At 42.0% G+C, this 17,955-nt stretch overlaps 3 protein-coding genes across 3 annotated transcripts; all 3 read right to left on the reverse strand.

Moving 5' to 3' along the window:
- Positions 1–41: 41 nt before the first annotated feature.
- Positions 42–2,876, reverse strand: rx3 (retinal homeobox gene 3). Its single transcript, XM_029168660.3, has 3 exons — positions 2,438–2,876; positions 2,010–2,227; positions 42–1,418 (listed from the first exon to the last, which is right to left on the reverse strand). The coding sequence occupies exons 1-3, from the start codon at positions 2,691–2,693 to the stop codon at positions 972–974; spliced, it is 921 nt and encodes a 306-aa protein (XP_029024493.1). The 5' UTR covers positions 2,694–2,876; the 3' UTR covers positions 42–971.
- Positions 2,877–3,314: 438 nt separating this feature from the next.
- Positions 3,315–8,723, reverse strand: cplx4a (complexin 4a). The gene is made up of 3 exons (XM_029168661.3): positions 8,360–8,723; positions 6,868–6,955; positions 3,315–5,469 (listed from the first exon to the last, which is right to left on the reverse strand). The coding sequence occupies exons 1-3, from the start codon at positions 8,521–8,523 to the stop codon at positions 5,242–5,244; spliced, it is 480 nt and encodes a 159-aa protein (XP_029024494.1). The 5' UTR covers positions 8,524–8,723; the 3' UTR covers positions 3,315–5,241.
- A 485-nt stretch (positions 8,724–9,208) lies between these two features.
- Positions 9,209–16,905, reverse strand: lman1 (lectin, mannose-binding, 1). Its single transcript, XM_029168657.3, has 13 exons — positions 16,631–16,905; positions 15,758–15,912; positions 15,538–15,645; positions 15,003–15,064; positions 14,553–14,652; positions 14,287–14,410; positions 13,908–13,966; positions 13,599–13,731; positions 13,233–13,420; positions 12,958–13,034; positions 10,058–10,220; positions 9,850–9,974; positions 9,209–9,604 (listed from the first exon to the last, which is right to left on the reverse strand). Exons 1-13 carry the CDS (start codon positions 16,848–16,850, stop codon positions 9,568–9,570), a joined length of 1,551 nt encoding a protein of 516 aa, XP_029024490.1. The 5' UTR covers positions 16,851–16,905; the 3' UTR covers positions 9,209–9,567.
- Between the last annotated feature and the right edge of the window lie 1,050 nt (positions 16,906–17,955).

Below are 17,955 nucleotides of genomic sequence, written 5' to 3' on the forward strand. Positions count from 1 at the left end.
ACCCAGCGGTGTGTTATGGTAATCATATTTACGCCCATTCACATGCAGTAACCACTTTAGACCACCAGATGGTGCAAAACTAATAATTTTAGGAACTCTTGCATTTTAAGAAATTCATCAGTCATAGCAACATGTAAAATTACAGTGTCAAAGCAGTTAATAGTTAATGTAAGGAGTGTTGAAAGAAAAAGATCTGCTACACTCAGACACATACACACCCCAGTAATAATGGCATCTATTATCAGCTGACAGGAGCAGTTGTTGATATAACAGATCACAGTCTGACACCGTTTACACTCGTTTCTCTTTTAGCCAAAGGGAAGTTCGCTGTGCTGTTCGCTTAACACGTTTGCCACGGATGATCGGTGAACAAAAGAGGTACAAGCCACTTTCACCTCGTCATTATGAGTCTAATGCCAGCAGTGAATGGGATAAAGTCTAGCAGAGTTAATGAGGGGGAAATAAGTGGGTTGACAAACACAGAACAACAGGAGGAGGAAGTGGAGGACGACAACTCTGTGTCCTGTGACGCCAGCAGAGCGTTTGTGACATCGCAAATGCTGCACACAGTCAATAAAAATAAGTCATTATTAATGCTGGATTTTACAGTTTATTGTATAGAGAAAATAGTCACATTTGATAAATCTTTGATGCAAACGAGGGAAGAAGGAACTAAAAAGAGGAGCCACCCCATTTACAACTACAACAGGAGAAAATAATACTGATACGGGTTCTTTTTTTGTCACAACAGTAACACAACACTGGATCAGACTTCACAGTATAAACAAGTAGCAGAGAAGAACACTGTGTATCAGTACTTCCGTGTTTTACAGTGGTTTCACAGCTTCCGTCACAGATCAGCGATGTCTCTAGTCCTGAATGTCAGATTTCATCCTTTATCAAAATCTTTGAAAATGTTGCAGTCCATCAGCCTGAAGCACAGCGTTCACTCGTTAGTCCAACTCTCCGCATCACCACGTCTTCCCAATAGACTGAATGTGTTCCTTGGCTCTCATCCGCAGTGAGGCAATACTGGAGTTCCTTGGATCAGCTGAGCACTGGTACGCAGTGGGCGGGGGGCACATAGAGCCAATGTGGGGCAGGTGAGGGCTGGGTCCCAGGGCCGGGGAGCTCAGGAAGGAGGCCGGCAGAGACGACGGCATGGAGGGGGGGGGGGAGGGCGCGTAAGCGCCCGAGAGGCCCTGCGAGCCGCCGATGAAGCCGGGCAGCGACTGCAGGGAGGTGGAGGCGGCGAGCGGCGTGGAGAGCCAGGAGTCCAGCTGCAGGCCGGGGGCCAGGCCGCTGGTGGGGGAGCGGCTGAAGGAGAGCAGGGAGGAGGAGGTGTCCTGGAGCTTGATGGAGCTCACCTCCAGCTTCTCCTGCCGACGCCACTTCGCTCGTCTGTTTTGAAACCACACCTGGCGGGGAAAAAGAGAGGGAACTCGGCTCAGTTTTAATCGTCGTGTGCAAAGGGAAACAGGGTTTAGCAGGTCAGCCAGTGCTAAAAGCTAAAGACAGTCAGAGGTGGTGGCCTGTTACAATGAAAGTCTCCAAACAGTGACACTATGACACAATTCTGCTCATTTCTGCTTCACAACTGTACATTATTTCAATTAAGGAGTAGATCTTTAAAAAGATATTTTCTGTGAAGTACAACGCTGTTCAAACACTCCAAACATTCCTGTGTTAAATCTGCAAAGGAACGATTTCAAAAAATGTAAAAATATTTTTTTAATTATATGTGAATAAAAAAAACTCTATGAAAGGTAGTTTTAGGAAACATTGACAAAAGTAAATATTTACACAAATTAATGAAATTATTTAAATATGTTGCTAAATATATTTTATTACCCTTCCTTACCTCTTCCCCTGTCTTATTTTAAGTTTAACGATTTTTTTTTAATATTACGTAATGTTTTATTTATTGCTGATACCAGCAGATATTTGTGTCACAAGGCCGGAGTTGCAGATCTATTGGCCTGATATCTGGAGCCCTGCTCTTACTGTACCTGCACTCGGACCTCGGGCAGGTTGACCTTCAGCGCCAGCTCCTCTCTGCTGTACACGTCCGGATAATGGGACTTCTCGAAAGCTCTTTCCAGTTCGTGTAACTGGAAGGTGGTGAACGTGGTGCGGTTCCGGCGGTGTTTCTTTTTGGGGTTTTCGTCGTCGGACAGTTTCCCGTCCGCGTCCGGCGAGTCCGGGCACAGCGACGCTTCAGCGACACCTGCAAAGAAACCATTGAGCTTCTTATAATAAAGTTGTTTCGTTCAGATACATTTAAAATATTAAAAACTATTTTTTTTAATAATTAATATTATTGATAAATGCTGACAAATACGAATTTTAAAATATGATTGGTTGATTTTCTGTAGAAAAAAATAAAAACCTGAAACTTTATAAACTCAGGAATTAAATTATGTTCTTATCTACTTACTGTCAAAACTTTCTGAGTAGTGACTTTTCTTCGCCGGCGTTACAATTACATTCCCGTTGCGTTCAGGGTCTTTGACTTTTTCCGTCATGCTGTAAGCGGCTGATTTGTGGAAGATGGTGTCCTCCTTAAATCCCAGTATCGCGTCTATGCTGTGGACTGTGGACGGGTTGTTTCCCGGACTCTGCACAGAGCGCGTGGAGGGAGACAGGCGCTCGTCCATCATCATCACTTGGGAGGGTGATCCAAGAAGCCACATTGGTCGATGAAGTTAAAAAAAAAACAGTTCAAATCAAACACACGCACTCCCGAGTTCTTTTCAGAATTTCCTGCAAAGTTTATATTACAGCCCGGTGTCTGGGAAAGTTGCGCGCAATGGTCACGCACCAGTTGCGCCCGTGTTGCGCTCAGTGGTCGTGGAGCGTCCTCAGTGGGGGCTTTTAAAGCAGCGCCGGCCAGAAGTCCCCCCCTGCTCCTGCGGCACCCCCCGCCTCACGTCAGAGAGGGGACGTCCTGCTGGATTCAGGGGTAACTAACTGGTCGCCCACGCGGACACAAGCGCAACACGGCTCGTGACTCCGCCCCATCTCAAGTGCATCGGTCAGTGCTGGCTCTAAACCTACTTACATAAATCTTAAAACCATCTTTCCACTCCTCCAGATGTCATGTTCATGTTAGTCTGTGAAAAAAAGAGGAAGATTAGTCCCACAGATTAAGTTACAGCAAAATCATAATTGCGGGATTTCTGCTGAGGACATGGATTGCAAGATGACAGCTTAATATTTAATCAAAGCGTCAATATATTGTTGCCACAAATGAATAGATCTTTTATTAGAATAACTTGTTTTATTAAATAAACCGAGATGACCAAAATAAAAAAAATGTTGCACCTACATGGTGAATTAAAGCAATTATAGACATTAATGGGCTTATTATGATTTATGAACCATTCACACTTTCTCCAGCCTGTTTCTTACAGGCGCTGAGCCAAAGAAGGCGACAAAGCCCAAACAATAACAATTTTGGAACATAACCACTTAACAGCAAACAAAGATTGACAACAGTGTGGTAATCCTGCTTAAGGGGATTACATTATTTTACTCAAAAGAGTTAAAACCCCTAAAACTATTTAGCTTTTCCTAATTACAGAAGGTGACCTTATCCTTTGTTTGGCTAAGAGGAGAGAGGGCACAGGGAGAGAAAGAGAGATGCTAACTGAGCACTGTCTTCATCTGCGCCCAAAAGCCACTGAAGTGTTATTTATACAACACAACTTTTCTAACTTCCTGTCGCTTTACAAAGCTGGGGGTGCCGACATCTGTTCTGCGCTGGGCTTCATTCAGCCGGTGTGTTTTATGAGAGCAGGGGATCATGAGGACGGCGTCTCTGCAGACAGACGCTAAAGGCCTCTGACTTCAGGCCCTCCAGGTTAAAAGACTCAGGAAATCCTATTATTGTTATTTTTCTTTACTCTGTTTCAGTTGTTGAACTGATTTAAAACCACGCCAATTAACTGTATTTTGAGGTTGTTAACAATACACGGACTCTGACCATATCAATAACTACGAGTGAACAGCATTTCCTTCATTTATCCTGTCCTTTACTTTTGGCTAACCATCCCCATCTGCTCTGCTCATACAGAGAGAACCAGGCCTGGCAAACTTGGCTCTACTGATCCTATTAGTCTGTAATCTCCAGACTTTACAAATCCACGGCCATTTAAACTTGGGTTGCTGTGAAACTCCAAATGTAGAGGATTCGTTCCTCCCTCCGCTCTGTTTTGCTTAATCGTCCCCAACAAGTGTTTGGATAATGCCCAATTAAATTAAGACCCATTTCGTTATTCGCTGCATCAACACTGACTGTAAATGGGATTAATCAGATGATTAAGCTTTATATGTTTAATGGTTTTAACAGAGTATCGACCACTTTATAACGCACAAGGATTTGATATTAAACATAAGGAAACATTTAATAATATCAAGATAATTACATAACAGTGTAATTTTACATAAATTAACATTTATTCGGTATTTTTTGTTTATTTGAGACATATATTTATTTATCACTTTAAAGTACAATTACATAACAGTGTTTATGTACAATGATTTTATTTTATGGAATAAGCAATCAGTATTTTAAAGTCATGATTTGTGCAAATGTGCAAATGTTCGGACAGGCCGGACAGTTTCTATGATAAATAAAGTCTGGATGAGGACAAGTCAGCAGGTCAAAATATTAAAGGTTACTTGTCTGGTAACAACATCAAAAGAAAAGCTAAATGTTATAATTAACCCAAACACACATACAAAAAAGAAAAGAAATCTAGATAATCCGACACTTTAAACAGAGGATTGGTTCTTAACTTGGTTAAGGTGGAACTCTTGGTGGATTATGTAAGTGCATCAGAGACAAAACTATCTCAGATTAGAGCACAAATAATCAGCAGTTTAATGTTTACTGTGGCTCGGGACCACGTGAAAAAGGTGTAAATATGAACACTGGAGTTTTCAGGGAAAATTACTTTTCTACATCATTAGTTTGAACAGTTATTAGGGGACACAGGTTCCTGGACATCATTTTAAACCGTTTCTGGTCATTGTGTGAGCAGCTGTATATTTTTTACCAACAAGCTGTTGGGTAACATTTTACAATACTGTTTTCCCTTCAGTAGGTTTTTTATGATAAGTCATTTTTATTTAAAAATTTGTAATATAATGGACTTCGTGGTGTGTAGATTCTCAGAAGGTGTTGAAATGCTGTTCTTTCCGTTCTCCCTTTGTCTCCTTCTCCATCATTCAAAGCGTTCACATGACGGAGCACTTCTCCTCCGCTTTGCTCTTCAGCTCGGTGACGGTGGCCGAGGCCTTCTCCTTCAGCTGGTCCATGTCCATGTTCTGCAAGTTTTGAATCTGGCCCATGATGGAGTCCTTGCCCTCCTCCTCCGTGGCGTCCTCGTCCACCATCTTCAGCAGCTCCTCCGGCACGTCCACGTCGTCGCCGGCTATCTCGATCATGTTCTCATCCTGCTCGCTCTGCGGACGGCGACATCGCGACAGAAACCAGGTCAGAATCCTGAACTTTCTCAAAGCTTAGTCTTAAAAAGTCACACGTTCGTCTGTTTTAGATAGTTTCATGTAAATACACAGTTTGTTGAACGACAATAAAGCATTATTTGCTGAAGTAAACAACTTAAAAGCTCACAGGAGAGCTTTTTGTGGGATTAGCATGCTGTTTCTCTGCCCAGGTTTCCAAAACATACTGTACACGTGTCTTCTCACGAATGTGCTTCTATTGTAATGTAAGACAACTGTCCAAACAACACAGACTAATGAATATGTCCTAATCCAACTAAGACATTCCAGGATATACAAATATCTGCATAGCCTACAATTTCTTTTTGTGGCATAATCTACAGTATCATAGAAAAATCTAAAATGGTTTTCCAACCAGTTACACTAAATATCTAGGGTAGTTGTGCCATATACGGCCACCGTCTTCTGCCAATCTGGGGGATTATCTCAAACCTGCCGTGGCCTTTGCTCTCTGACTCCCAACGTCCGTCTACTCACATCTTCTCACACATTCTATGACCTGAAAAGCACCGACTTCCTGTCTCTACCCAAACTGGAATTCTAAATCTCACTTTAAATCATGTACGTGTGCCAGAGGACATCTTGTAGAATAGAATTAATAATTAAATACTTGAATTCAGCAAAGTCCCAACGTTCCGTTTTTGCTCCCTCCATTACAGATCTTTCTCTAAGTGTGTTCTCGTGCACTTGCTTAGTTTACATCCACAGAAGAAGCTCTTTCTTAAAGCCTTGTCCTCCCTAATGAGCCTGGGACACCTGCTCGCTGGCATGTGGCTTTGTAAGACTCTAGGTGCAATATGGCACACAGAGGCCAGTGTCTCGAGGACGTCGGTTGAATGTCGTCCTCCGCTAATCCGCTGGCACCGATTCTGTTGTCTGCAGCTGCCAAGTGCTGCCGTCAGATGTGGAGCACCTCAGCTAAGCGTGAAGCAGCGTTTTGACGGTCTACCTGGGTGCATGAGACACTTTGTCCTGCTTTGTCCAGTGAAGCGTAAAGTCTAAAATATAACACATAAGTGTACGTGGATGCATGCATTGAGGATAGTGACTTTAATCCCTATTGTTTAGCATTTGAAAGCAAACATGTAATAAATGGTTCATCTTCTTCCTGACCTGCAGCACTAATGGACCCAGCTGGTGCTTAACGGCTACATAAAACTCATCATTGTATCATAGGGGATGTAGTCAGTGTTGACAAACATGTCATCTTACAACTATAAACCTCTTACCGTCAATATATATCTCTCTCTCTATATATATATTAATATAAATGGAGTCAAAGTATTGCACCCGAATGACTGTTTGAAATGGGATTGACACTGATTCGTGTTTGTTTACCTTTGGCAGCCTGTATTTCTCTCTGAGGCACACCCTGAGGGTTGCCCTCTCCGCCTTCTTATGCAAGAAATCTGCATCTCTCGCCATCCTGTAATAGAAAAAACAATAAGCCTCAATACATACAATACAAACAAAAGCCTCAATACAGCCAACCTACTGTAGGTTAAAGTAAAATCTTTGTCTAGCGATAACAATGGGAAAAATAGTTTAGTTAAATTCTTTAACCTTTCATTTATATATATATTTGTAAGCTTTTGTGTCATTGTTGCATTGGAGCAGTGTTTATAAATTATTTTAATAAGCATAATCCTCATACTTTTGTAATGAGTCTTTCCTCCTTGCTTTTTCTTCATCAGAAGGTTTACAATAAAATGACATTTACTGCATGATAACATGACCCACAAATACTGTGTTGTTCACCTGAATTGTCATTTGCACCAACGTATAACTTTAGTGTTAAACATTACAGTTGAATTATAGTGATTTTGTATAAGCCAGATAAAATATTTGCAACTTTTGGAAGTTTTATTTTGCAGCATACAACATTGCAGGATATGCAAATCTACTTAATGCATAGTTCCTGGTCGTGTAATTATTGGTGCTTTCTTAGTTGGGGCTTTAATTACTCTACGTGTGACGACTCTCCTCCTCAGAACCACTCTCGAGTGAGAACCTGTGCTTCCTGAATTTTCAGGACTAGACTTACACCCTTCCCCTCAGCCAATTAAAGGTGGTATTATTAGGCCAGACTGAGGCAAGCAGATTTGAAATCAAGCCAAGAAGCCGCAACAACAAGACTGTGGGCAGTGCTTCTTATCAAGCCACTACTTCTGCCAGGCTGAATGTGTACAGTTTACTTTATGTGGTCACGGTCACTTTATGCTGCATGTTAAAACACAGGTTCATTCCCCTGAGAGAGAGCACAGATGATGGATTAATCTTCTTATGTAATACTGACTTGCTGGGTCTGTCTGAAGCTGAAACGTTGACTCTGGTTATCAAAAGCCCGAATAATAGAAACTATTGTTTACATTACAACATTTATTGGCTTTTTCTGGTTTAATTGCGAAATGTGCTTCCCCTTGAGTCCATAGTGTAGACCCACTGTTTTCAGTCACTCATTGGATGGTGGCTGAAACTATCTTTGAAGCAGAAGCAGATGACAGATCATGAGAGATTATTGATCCAGGTCCAGCGTGACCTTTAACCTCAGTGGATTATTATGTAGAAAATGCACTGAACTCTGCAGTCGCTGCTGCTTTGACCTTCAACATAAATCTGAAATAATGCAATGTATTGGCATGAAAATGGGAATAAGTTCAGTGCAGTCACATTGAGTCAGGTTTGCATATGAATGACACTGTAGCGTGGTCGTAAAAATGGACAAAGCAGATAGCTGTTTGTCAAGGTCACGTCATATTCAGCAGCCATGTTGTTTTCCTGGACCATTGGCATGTATTGACAGAAGAGCTCTATCTGAGTCGCTACTTACTTCTCCTCCACCAACTGCTTTTGGTACTCTTCATACTCCTCGCGTGTCATTCCTGCTGCCTTGGCTGGATCGGAGGGGGTGGCCTCCTCTTCTTTGTCACCTCCACCGCCAAGACCCATTCCTGACAGGGGGTTTCCAATCATGCTCTTGATCAAGAAAGCCATCTGGAGCTACGGGGCCGTGTGCTCTGCGACGAAGAGGTTCCTCTGCTCCCAGTTACGGCGTCCTCCGCTTTGTCTTCCTATAGCCGTCAAATCCAGTGGTTAACTCTCTAGCTAACCTGCTGCTTGTCTATGGAGCCAAGGACACACTGACGGCAAGCAACAGACACGTACGCGAGCATTTGCACACACACATGCACGCGTTTTTTGCCCCGGCCATAATCTGGATTTAATCCTCCCTGCTCCACTATACTAAGAGGCAGATGGCCTGTTTTCGCTCTATTTTTAAATCATGCAGACCTTTGTCGATGTTCGTTCCTTTTTAATTTGAATTGTTCTTTAGTAGAAGCAGGGCCATCGCTTATCGAACATGGGTTTTGATAGGGGTGTCCTCAGTTTGTTGCTGCACATATGCTACTTGTGTCCACTGGTACTTAATCATATTAGTAAAGTATGGGCCGGCCCGTGTGCAGCTTATAGCCTACTGCAGAAATCAAGCAGAGCAGAGAGGGGCAGGATTACAGCCTTGTTTATCCCAACTGGAGCCTTCCTTCATGCCGTGCTATTGTTTAGTGGGAGGATGATTGACACGAGGACGAGGAGGGGTGGAGACGGCTCTGATTGATTTCTGATTTCCAGCCCATCGCTCCATCATCGAGTTTCTGATTCTGAATCAGTCAAAACAGACTTTTTCTTCTTGAGATTTTTAATTATCAGCATTATTTTATACAAAATTGCACAGTTCAAAACACAGGTTTGTTTTGTTTTCAGTTCAGTTTCATGTGGCAGATTGTAGCTTTTGAAAACAAAATCTGAGGATCTGACCAAACAAAAATACTGTAAAGATCATGATACATCATCAGATCCAGAGCAATACTATTTAATACATCATTCATACATACCAACTTACCAATCAAATTAATAAAAATCTGCAATTAATTAAAACAAACCTTTTCAACAAAACCAAATTTTTCAAGTACAATAACTTACAATCTGATCATAATCAAATAAAAAGTTGCCGAAAGGAACATTTACTCAAAAGAACCATCAAAAGAATTTCTTTGCAGCTGCTTCCTGTTGACTTCTGCAAGAAGAGGAGACGCTAAGCATTAGAGTCACTCCACAGGCACATATACACTAACTCAGGATTTTTCAGTTTTACAGTTATCCAATATTTTGTACAAATACCTTTTGAACTAAAAAACTACAACTCCCAAAACTCTACAGAAACCTAGCAGTTTTTCTAATTATTACTCTGGTTCTGACTATGTTTCTTGGACTGCTTTTATAATAATCAGTGGAATTAAAAAACAAACATTGATGTCTTACTTGTACATGACGTAGCAGAGAAACAGAACTGACTGTATGACAATGAAGACTGCAAAGTGAACAGTGGATAAGCATGAAGGCATAGGAGGCACCTCGGGGCACTTCACAGCCTTCTCACCAGGATTCTGGGACAACACACAGAGATAGAATTACATCCTGATCTGCTTTATAGGCGTCGCTCAGAGGGAAAACCCACTTGGATCAATACCTGAACATTTCGCTGCACCAGGTGCTCCACGTCTCTTCTGACTGTGTGCAGATGCTCCTTGATGTCATTGAAATGCTGAATGGTCTCATATGTCCCCATACCTCCTGGATTTCCCTGGTGCTGGACCGAACCAATCTGTTTCAGTGACTCGAAAAAGGAATTTCTGCAAAGACAAAGAGATGAGATGACACAGTCAGAGAGCGGTTCCAGGCCAGAGGGCCACCAGAGCCTGTAAGGCTTGTCCCATAAACATTAATAAAGCAACTGTTCCCCCAAAGGACTGTCATAAAGAAGTTCAACAGCCTTTTAATACCACATAAATATTGCAGCCAAATAGTCCAAATGTTTCTTTCTCACCGTGCGATACACGTATTGAGTGAATTCATGTTGGGGAAACATGACGTACAGTGAATATGCTTCATGGCATCGTATGTTTACACTAGTACAAATTGTTCAAAATTAATCTTTTAATCCCTATTCACCGGAGGCTACATATTCTCAAGTTTGAAAAACAGAAAATTACCATCTGATAAAAGAGGTCATGATTGCTAAATTAATCCCTTATAAAAACATGTTCTTACAACAGATTACAAGTCCTGTGGGTTAAGAAACGGATCACAGAGGAACAGGATCTGGCAAATGCAATCCTGAGTTCAGACATGATGCCAAAGATGAAATAAAAACTGTGATTGAAAACAAAAAAGCAAAACTGCTGGTGACTCTAAGGGTGAGGGACTGTGTGCGCAGCCTGTAGATTCAGTTCTACAGGCTGCGTGTAGAGGATTCTACACGATTCAGTTCTACAGGCTCATTCAGTACAGTTCAATATCTCAGTATCTCTCAAGCCATTAGAAAGGTGATAATGCTACTGTATGTTTATTATTGCTCCTTTCTGTTGGCTTCAGCTTATAAAGTCTATAAACAAGACATACAGGTGAACCCAACAGTGGCTATGAGGCTGAATGGATTCAAGAGAAGATGTTCCTCAATGTTGAATTATTCGTTTAAGTATGAGTAAGAGAACGGCAAAAACTGTGTAAAGGGATAAAAGCCATCACCAATATCTGCTAATGCGATACAGAAATCCAATTATATGTTTAGAGTAATACTGTCACACCAAGTCCGCGACACTTAGTCTAAGAAATAGATATGTTTATATCCTGGATTGTCATTTTCTATAGTTCCAGCTAAAGTTAGAAATTTACATTTCCCTAAAGTAAAGCAACAAAAAACTGGCTGTGAAAGTGAAGCGTCAATCCGCACTTTCAATTTCTCCAGTAAACCATGGCCAGAAGATAATAAAGACGTCTAAGCCTGGATCATATTTCTAAACAAAATGTAATTTTTTAAATTTGATTACTTCCAGCGAGGAAGCAATAAGTTTCTTTTATCGTCTTAAACACGTCTAAGACGATTATGAGGAAAGAAGGGACGGGACAAATGAAAGGAATTCCAGCAGCATTAGGGTAAAGGCTCTAAGGGGGGACTGTGACAAGAAATCAATTGGAGGGAAACCATGTTTTGCCCGTTTATATGGTCAAAACTGTGCTAAGACGTGGCCTTTTCTTGCTCAGCCACATGGCTGCGGTCACTTAGGACGGCCCAGATGAAATATAAACAAAATCTAATTTGTTTCGCCAAAAGGGAAAAAAATCTCCCTTGAGAAAGTAAATGAGCATTTATTAAAGCCTACGTCTAATCTTCATCTCCTCCAAGTGACCCATTTATGAGTAGAAACCCCTCTCTGGATATCCAGAGAGTCCCATCACAAACTCTGCGTTTAAAAGACGAGTCAAGATAAACGGAGCCCTTAATCTACATGTACAGAGTAATACAGATTAGCACATTAGTGGGGGCAGCTGCAGCCTTTTGCAAGCCTGAACTGATTTATGGTGTCAATCAGCTTATTCCTGCGTCACCTCATCTTAAACTTTCCTCTGTGCGATACGTTTTAATACAGTTTAATACAATTACAGCAACTTCTTTCCCTGCCATTTATTCACTTACTGACTGACCTCAGTAAAAAAGAAAAGTACATGACGCATTTAAAAGACTGAATAGGTCCAAGGGCAGTTATAGGTCAAGATTACAATGAAGAACATCATTTATGCAAAATCAATTGAGGATGAATGTCTTGTTGGATTTAGGGCATATCAACAGCTTGGTTCTTTTATGATACACGAGACTAAAAGATTAATGTTACCTACCGCAAAATCTTTAATATTCTGTTACTCTGATTAATTCTTCATACAGATGGTGTGTTGAAATTAAGACCGTCAGATATGTCAGCAGAACCAGTGACATTACTGAGAAATTAGACCCAGTTTCTTCAATTGCAACAAATAAGTAATGAAATAGGTTAACGTGAAGTAAATTCTGACAAATAATAACTTAAAGATTAAGTATAAATTAGCACAGTACCTGGATTTTTTATAACTAACTATTTGGGACAACACTTGGTGAAAAAACTTGGTAATCACTGACTCATTTAAAGGTTTTAAAGAAGAGTTAAAAATACAGCTTTAACCAAAAAGTCATGAGTCCTTTGAGCCACAGAGAACACACCATCCATTAACTCTCTGAGCTGCACCATGTTAGCATTAGCATCTTTATGCACTAATAAAGTAGATGCAACAAAGAACTGAAAAGCTAAGATGGGAGCAGTGTGACGATCATCCCGTGTGCATGCGCCTGCATATGCAGCTGGAAGCCGTAACTGCAGCTGGATTATCAGGATTGCAGACACCTGTGATGTTGCAGCCCCTGCATCCTGGGATTAAATCCGATTTCAGGGATTTGACCAACAGGATTTCCCTTGTTTTTCTGTCTTTGTACTTCTGCTTCAAAAACAAGAGCTAATTTCTAAGAGTGACCACAGTCAACCACTGGCACTAGCTTACCTCAGCTCATTCAGGTTCCTTAGGACTTCTTGCTGGGTGGCTATGACAGAGCCAATCTGATGCCCGGCAGAATCCAACTGAAAGAGGAACAATGCACAGTCATATCAAGGTTGATAAAGGTGTGAGGTTATTATTTATCTTTTTTTATCATTTTTAGCATCATTTCTTTCCCATGTTTCTCTGATCAATATTGTTTGGCTCCTTGCAATTTTGTTGATGTGAAATAGCAATTTCTAAATGACTCTAAGTGATTCAGCAGCTCGTGACCCGCCTACCTGTCCTGACTCAGCAACCGTCCCTTTCTTGGCAATCTCATCGGTAATAACAGACACATATCGGCGTTGCTCATCCAGGATCATGGCGAGCTGCCGGTGGAGCTGTTTGATCTCCATATGGATCCTGTTCTGGCCTTCGAACACCTGACGGATCTCCCTTTCGTTCACGCTCTCGTAAAAGTCTTCAACTGAAAAGATAAAAATCCAAGGTTATGAGCAGTAGCAAGAAAATCAGCTCTCTTTAAAGTCTCAGTGTGGGATCCATTTTTCTAAATAATTTAAACTCTGCAGTACAAAACACAAAACTATTTATTATTTCATTCATTTTTGTATTTTACACAATGAATTAGGTTTTAGCAAACTAACTTGGCTCTGCTTGGACGTCTGGGTGCTCTTTCTGAAACTCCTCTTTCTTTTTGTCAAGCTCTTGCTGGAAGTTCTGAAATTCCTCCTGGTACTTGTCCTTCTCTTCCTTAGGAATCTCAGATTCAGGTGGGGGCTTCAATGGAAAAGACAAAAAAAAAACCTCTCTGAGCTCAATAGAGGCCATGCTTCTACCGGGCACATGCATGCACGTGTGCACAGACACACACTGCTTCAGAGAGAGTATGGAGCGCACACACACGCACACACAGGACTGTGAACATATTAGAAGATGTAGGAAAATATAGTTACCGGTTGCTGGCCTGGTTCTGTGAGTCTGAATAACAAGAAGGACAAAACATCATGGTCATCTGATGGAGCAAAGAAAGTCTGAATTAGATAATGGTAGAGAGGCACTTTACAGTGGCACAAGAAATACCACCATCACTACAGAGCAATCACAATGAGAAAGTCCATTTTCTGTGATAGTATTAATAGGAATAACGTTAAATATTTATTGGTAAACTTAAATGATTTGTATACTTATCTTTCAGTAGTAACAAAAAAGCTACAAAACTTTGTTTTTCACCAGGATTTGGACTTAACTGTTTAGCTGAAACTAAGACGCCTACAGGGAGAAACTGTGTTTTTTTTAAAAGGGCACACAGTTCCTTAAACGGTAAATGAATACCTGCTAAACCACCAGTGGCAGCTGAAACTCCAAAGAAGCCCTCACTGGGAATGATCATATTGTCGACCTTTGTGCAGAACTCATAGTCCTCTTTGTCTGGAGTGAAACCGTTGTTAATCAAGACCTGGTGAGAAACCACAAATACAGCAGAAAATGTAAAGTGTTAAATGTCACTTCATATAAACCTGCACACATCATTTTTTGTTACACGTGTTGTTTATGCTCAGCTCTTGCGTTTGTATGTGAGCGTTCATGTTGCCTCCTACCGTTAACGTCTTCTTGTAGTAGGTTATTTTGGCTCGGACGGGATAGGGTTTGTTGCGAAAGTCTCGTAAACACGTGCCGAGGGCTTGTGTGCTGCCGTCGCTGGATGGAAACAACATTTGGAGAGAACAATACGACTTTGAAGAACTGAGCTACACAATGCATATGCACAGAAATGCCAAACATGATCACTAGAAAGGTGCCGACCGCTGATGCCCCTGTATGTTTTTGTAAACATTTTAATGGTATAGAAAAAACTATAAACTCTAAGATGACAGAGGAATGGCATTGAAAAAGTGATTTAAAGCTTTCACGGGCCCAGAGGAGATTAGAAAAGACAAAGGATTATTTACTTTCCAAGCAAATACAATCATATTTCCTAATCTTCTTTAAGTTGCTAAAATGTGAGTTGGTGATGACATCGCAGCAGCACAAAAGAACTGTTTACTTACTTTTGATGGTCATAAACAAGTTTGCCATTGTTTCCCACAACAATTATAGCTGGGTTATTTTTCTGGAATGAGGATGAGAAAAAAAAACAAAGAAGAAAACACATTAATCCGTGTTTTATCTGAAGACCTGAGGTGGCTTTGTGTTGAGGTAATCTTATATTTAGATATTAATACCATACCTGAGCACAAATAAAATATATTCAGTAGTGAATATTATGGGCTTGTTTTTCAATCCATAAACAGACAAAATATTTTTGCTTAAAAAAAAACAAATGATGTAATACAGTATAGAAAGAGATTACCACACAGTGATATTTGTTTTTTCACTACACTTCCTCCATTACTTCACCTGTGAAAAACAGCAAAACAGTAGCTGCTGGTTGTCTGTGTAGCAGATAATCCAGTTGTATGAGGGAGTAACACGGGAGTCTTTTTAACACGGCCCATTTTAAAACCTCCCAATATTTTAGGATCATACGTACTGTATTGTTTGTATTGTGAGGTAATTTTGGGAAAATGCCCATTTGACACCAACCTTTCCGTCATTGTCAAAAGAGTCAAAGAAGATTCCAATTCCGTTCCACTGGTCGGCCGCTCCGTACACGGGGCCGTCCAGGCCTTGTGCAGATGTGAACCACACGGCCTGTCAGACGATCAAAGCACAACTAATGGTTTATACAGACATGTGACAGACACTCTGTAAGAATTAGTGTGAGTATGAGAATCGTGTGGCTGGTGGCTTCCCAGCTCCTCACCAGACCATCAGCTCCCATCCTGCCTCTCCCAGACACTCTGAAGGTCACCTCCGCCTCCCAGTGCTCAAAGCGGACTTTATTTTTCGTCCACGCGGAGCCTCTCTGGCTCCTGAGGGAGGGCGTGATGCGTATCTGGTCTGCGCTGGGAATAGCATCTGATGTGGAGGAGAGAGCAGTCACACAAGATCATGTTCAGATTGATGTTCTCCGAAAATATAATACCCCAAATTGCCGCATGGCTAATTATGTTACAAGCTCCAGCAGCATATGTGGTCCTATAAGAAGCTCTTCATACAACTGTAATGCAGAGTGAGTGTGTTCCCTTCAGTGTTATCATGGTGTGTGTTCTCTCGTCTCTAAACTAGATTCTGAAACAGCAAAACTGCCACAGGTTGATGGTGAAATTACTTTATGAATGAAAACCAGTCATTGAGTTGAACTGGGTGTTTGATGGTGACACCCGAACTGTGATCAGCTGTGTAATTGATCCCGCCAGCGCTCCGAACAGTTTGCTGTGTAATCTCACGCAACACCCACCGACTGCCGGCAGTGATGCAAGACTCCAGAGGCCCGTTTCTGAAGGAGGAAAGTTCAAACACTTTTGCACACACTTGTGCAGCAGTCTGGACCTTCGCCTCACCGTTTCCCGGCTCATAACGAGCCGCCGACACTCATAAAGCGGAGATGCCGGCCCATTTTACTCCCTCGTGCGCTTCTGGATGCGCACACACAAAACTACTGCGGCCACGTCTGAGCGCTGGCGCAGAACGGAAACGCGCAGTCACCGGCGTCAGGCACGCGGACCCACGAGTGTCACGTTGAAACAAGCACGGAACCCGCCGCGGTGATGCTGATCGCCGGGTGCGAACTTACTGCCGCTGTGGACCCAGAAGGGGATACTGCCATCGGACTGAGCCAGGTGCGGTCCTTTGAAGCTGTACTTGTACTCGAACCGGCGGTGGGGAAGCGCCTGTGTCGTCGAGGCTCCCGCGGCGACGTCGGCCGCGCCGCCGTGAAACGTTAGCGCTGTGAGAAAAGTTAAAAGCAGCGCACGAGCCGCGGCAGCCCGACGCTGCGCTGTGGACACCGCCATGTTTCGGTATCACTGCTGACGTAGCGCTGACTCCACGAGCATGCCGGGATGTCTGTAGGGCCAACAGGGCGGTTTCTCATTGGACGAGTCTTCTGTACCCCCCCCCCCCCCCCACACACACGCACGCACGCACGCACACACACACACACCTCGCGCGCGCTCTCTCTCTCCTCTGTGTTTTTGCAGCTGAGACTGACAACTAGGGTCTGCAGCGCAGGGGCGTAGAAACGAGGGGGTACATGAACCGGGTGCCCAGGGCCCATAAAAGATTTATAGTTTCGATTTATAGGTGGAATGTTGTTTTATTTTTTAGTAGGTTTCAGATTTATTTAAATAATGTAACCCATATAGGATGACTCAACTTTTCAGACTACATCCTGTGTCGCTTGCACTCAAAGACCCCATGGAAGTATGTAACTTTGAATGAATTTGCTACAGTGGTAATAAATACTACTTGTTTTACTTTACTTTTTTATTTATTTTAAACACCTTGTGTTGTTCTGGTTTAACTCAGAGGCATAAGGTCAATGAGGTGGTGGAAGCATTAGCTGCAGGGGGGTTCACTGCTATATGAAAGCATCAGTGGGAGTTGGGAGATTACACAATGATGTGGCCCTCACTTTCAACCAGCTTCCTGCCAGTACTTCAGGAGGTGTAGCATCACTTTCTGTGAGGGTCTATGATTACAGGTTCAGGAATGAAGTCCAGTTCAAAACAGGCTATTGTGGTGACACTAATTTAGGGATTTTGACTACTTGGAAAAAGATCAGCGAATGGTAATCACTTATGTGCAGCTGATATATACAAATACATTGCCAAACAACAGTTTGTTTCGTAGTCATTTCACATGCAAAACGATACGTATTCTTTGGCATTGTATTAGAACAGTGATGGTTAGTTACTGTTTGAAAGTTTTGCTTTGTATGTTTTGACCACTAAATGTAATCTTCGCCTTAACAAATGCACAGTAGCAACTGCAGTAGGTTTTGTTTTTGCATATTTTATAGTTATTTTATTCAGAATTGTTGCCACAGACATTTCAGCCAAACTACAGTCTGCTGCCTTGTGCCTCTGTGTTTAATTATGTATATGGTTCAGATTTCTT

The sequence above is a fragment of the Betta splendens genome, chromosome 12 (genome assembly GCF_900634795.4).
Source record: "Betta splendens chromosome 12, fBetSpl5.4, whole genome shotgun sequence".
Classification (NCBI taxonomy): domain Eukaryota; kingdom Metazoa; phylum Chordata; class Actinopteri; order Anabantiformes; family Osphronemidae; genus Betta; species Betta splendens.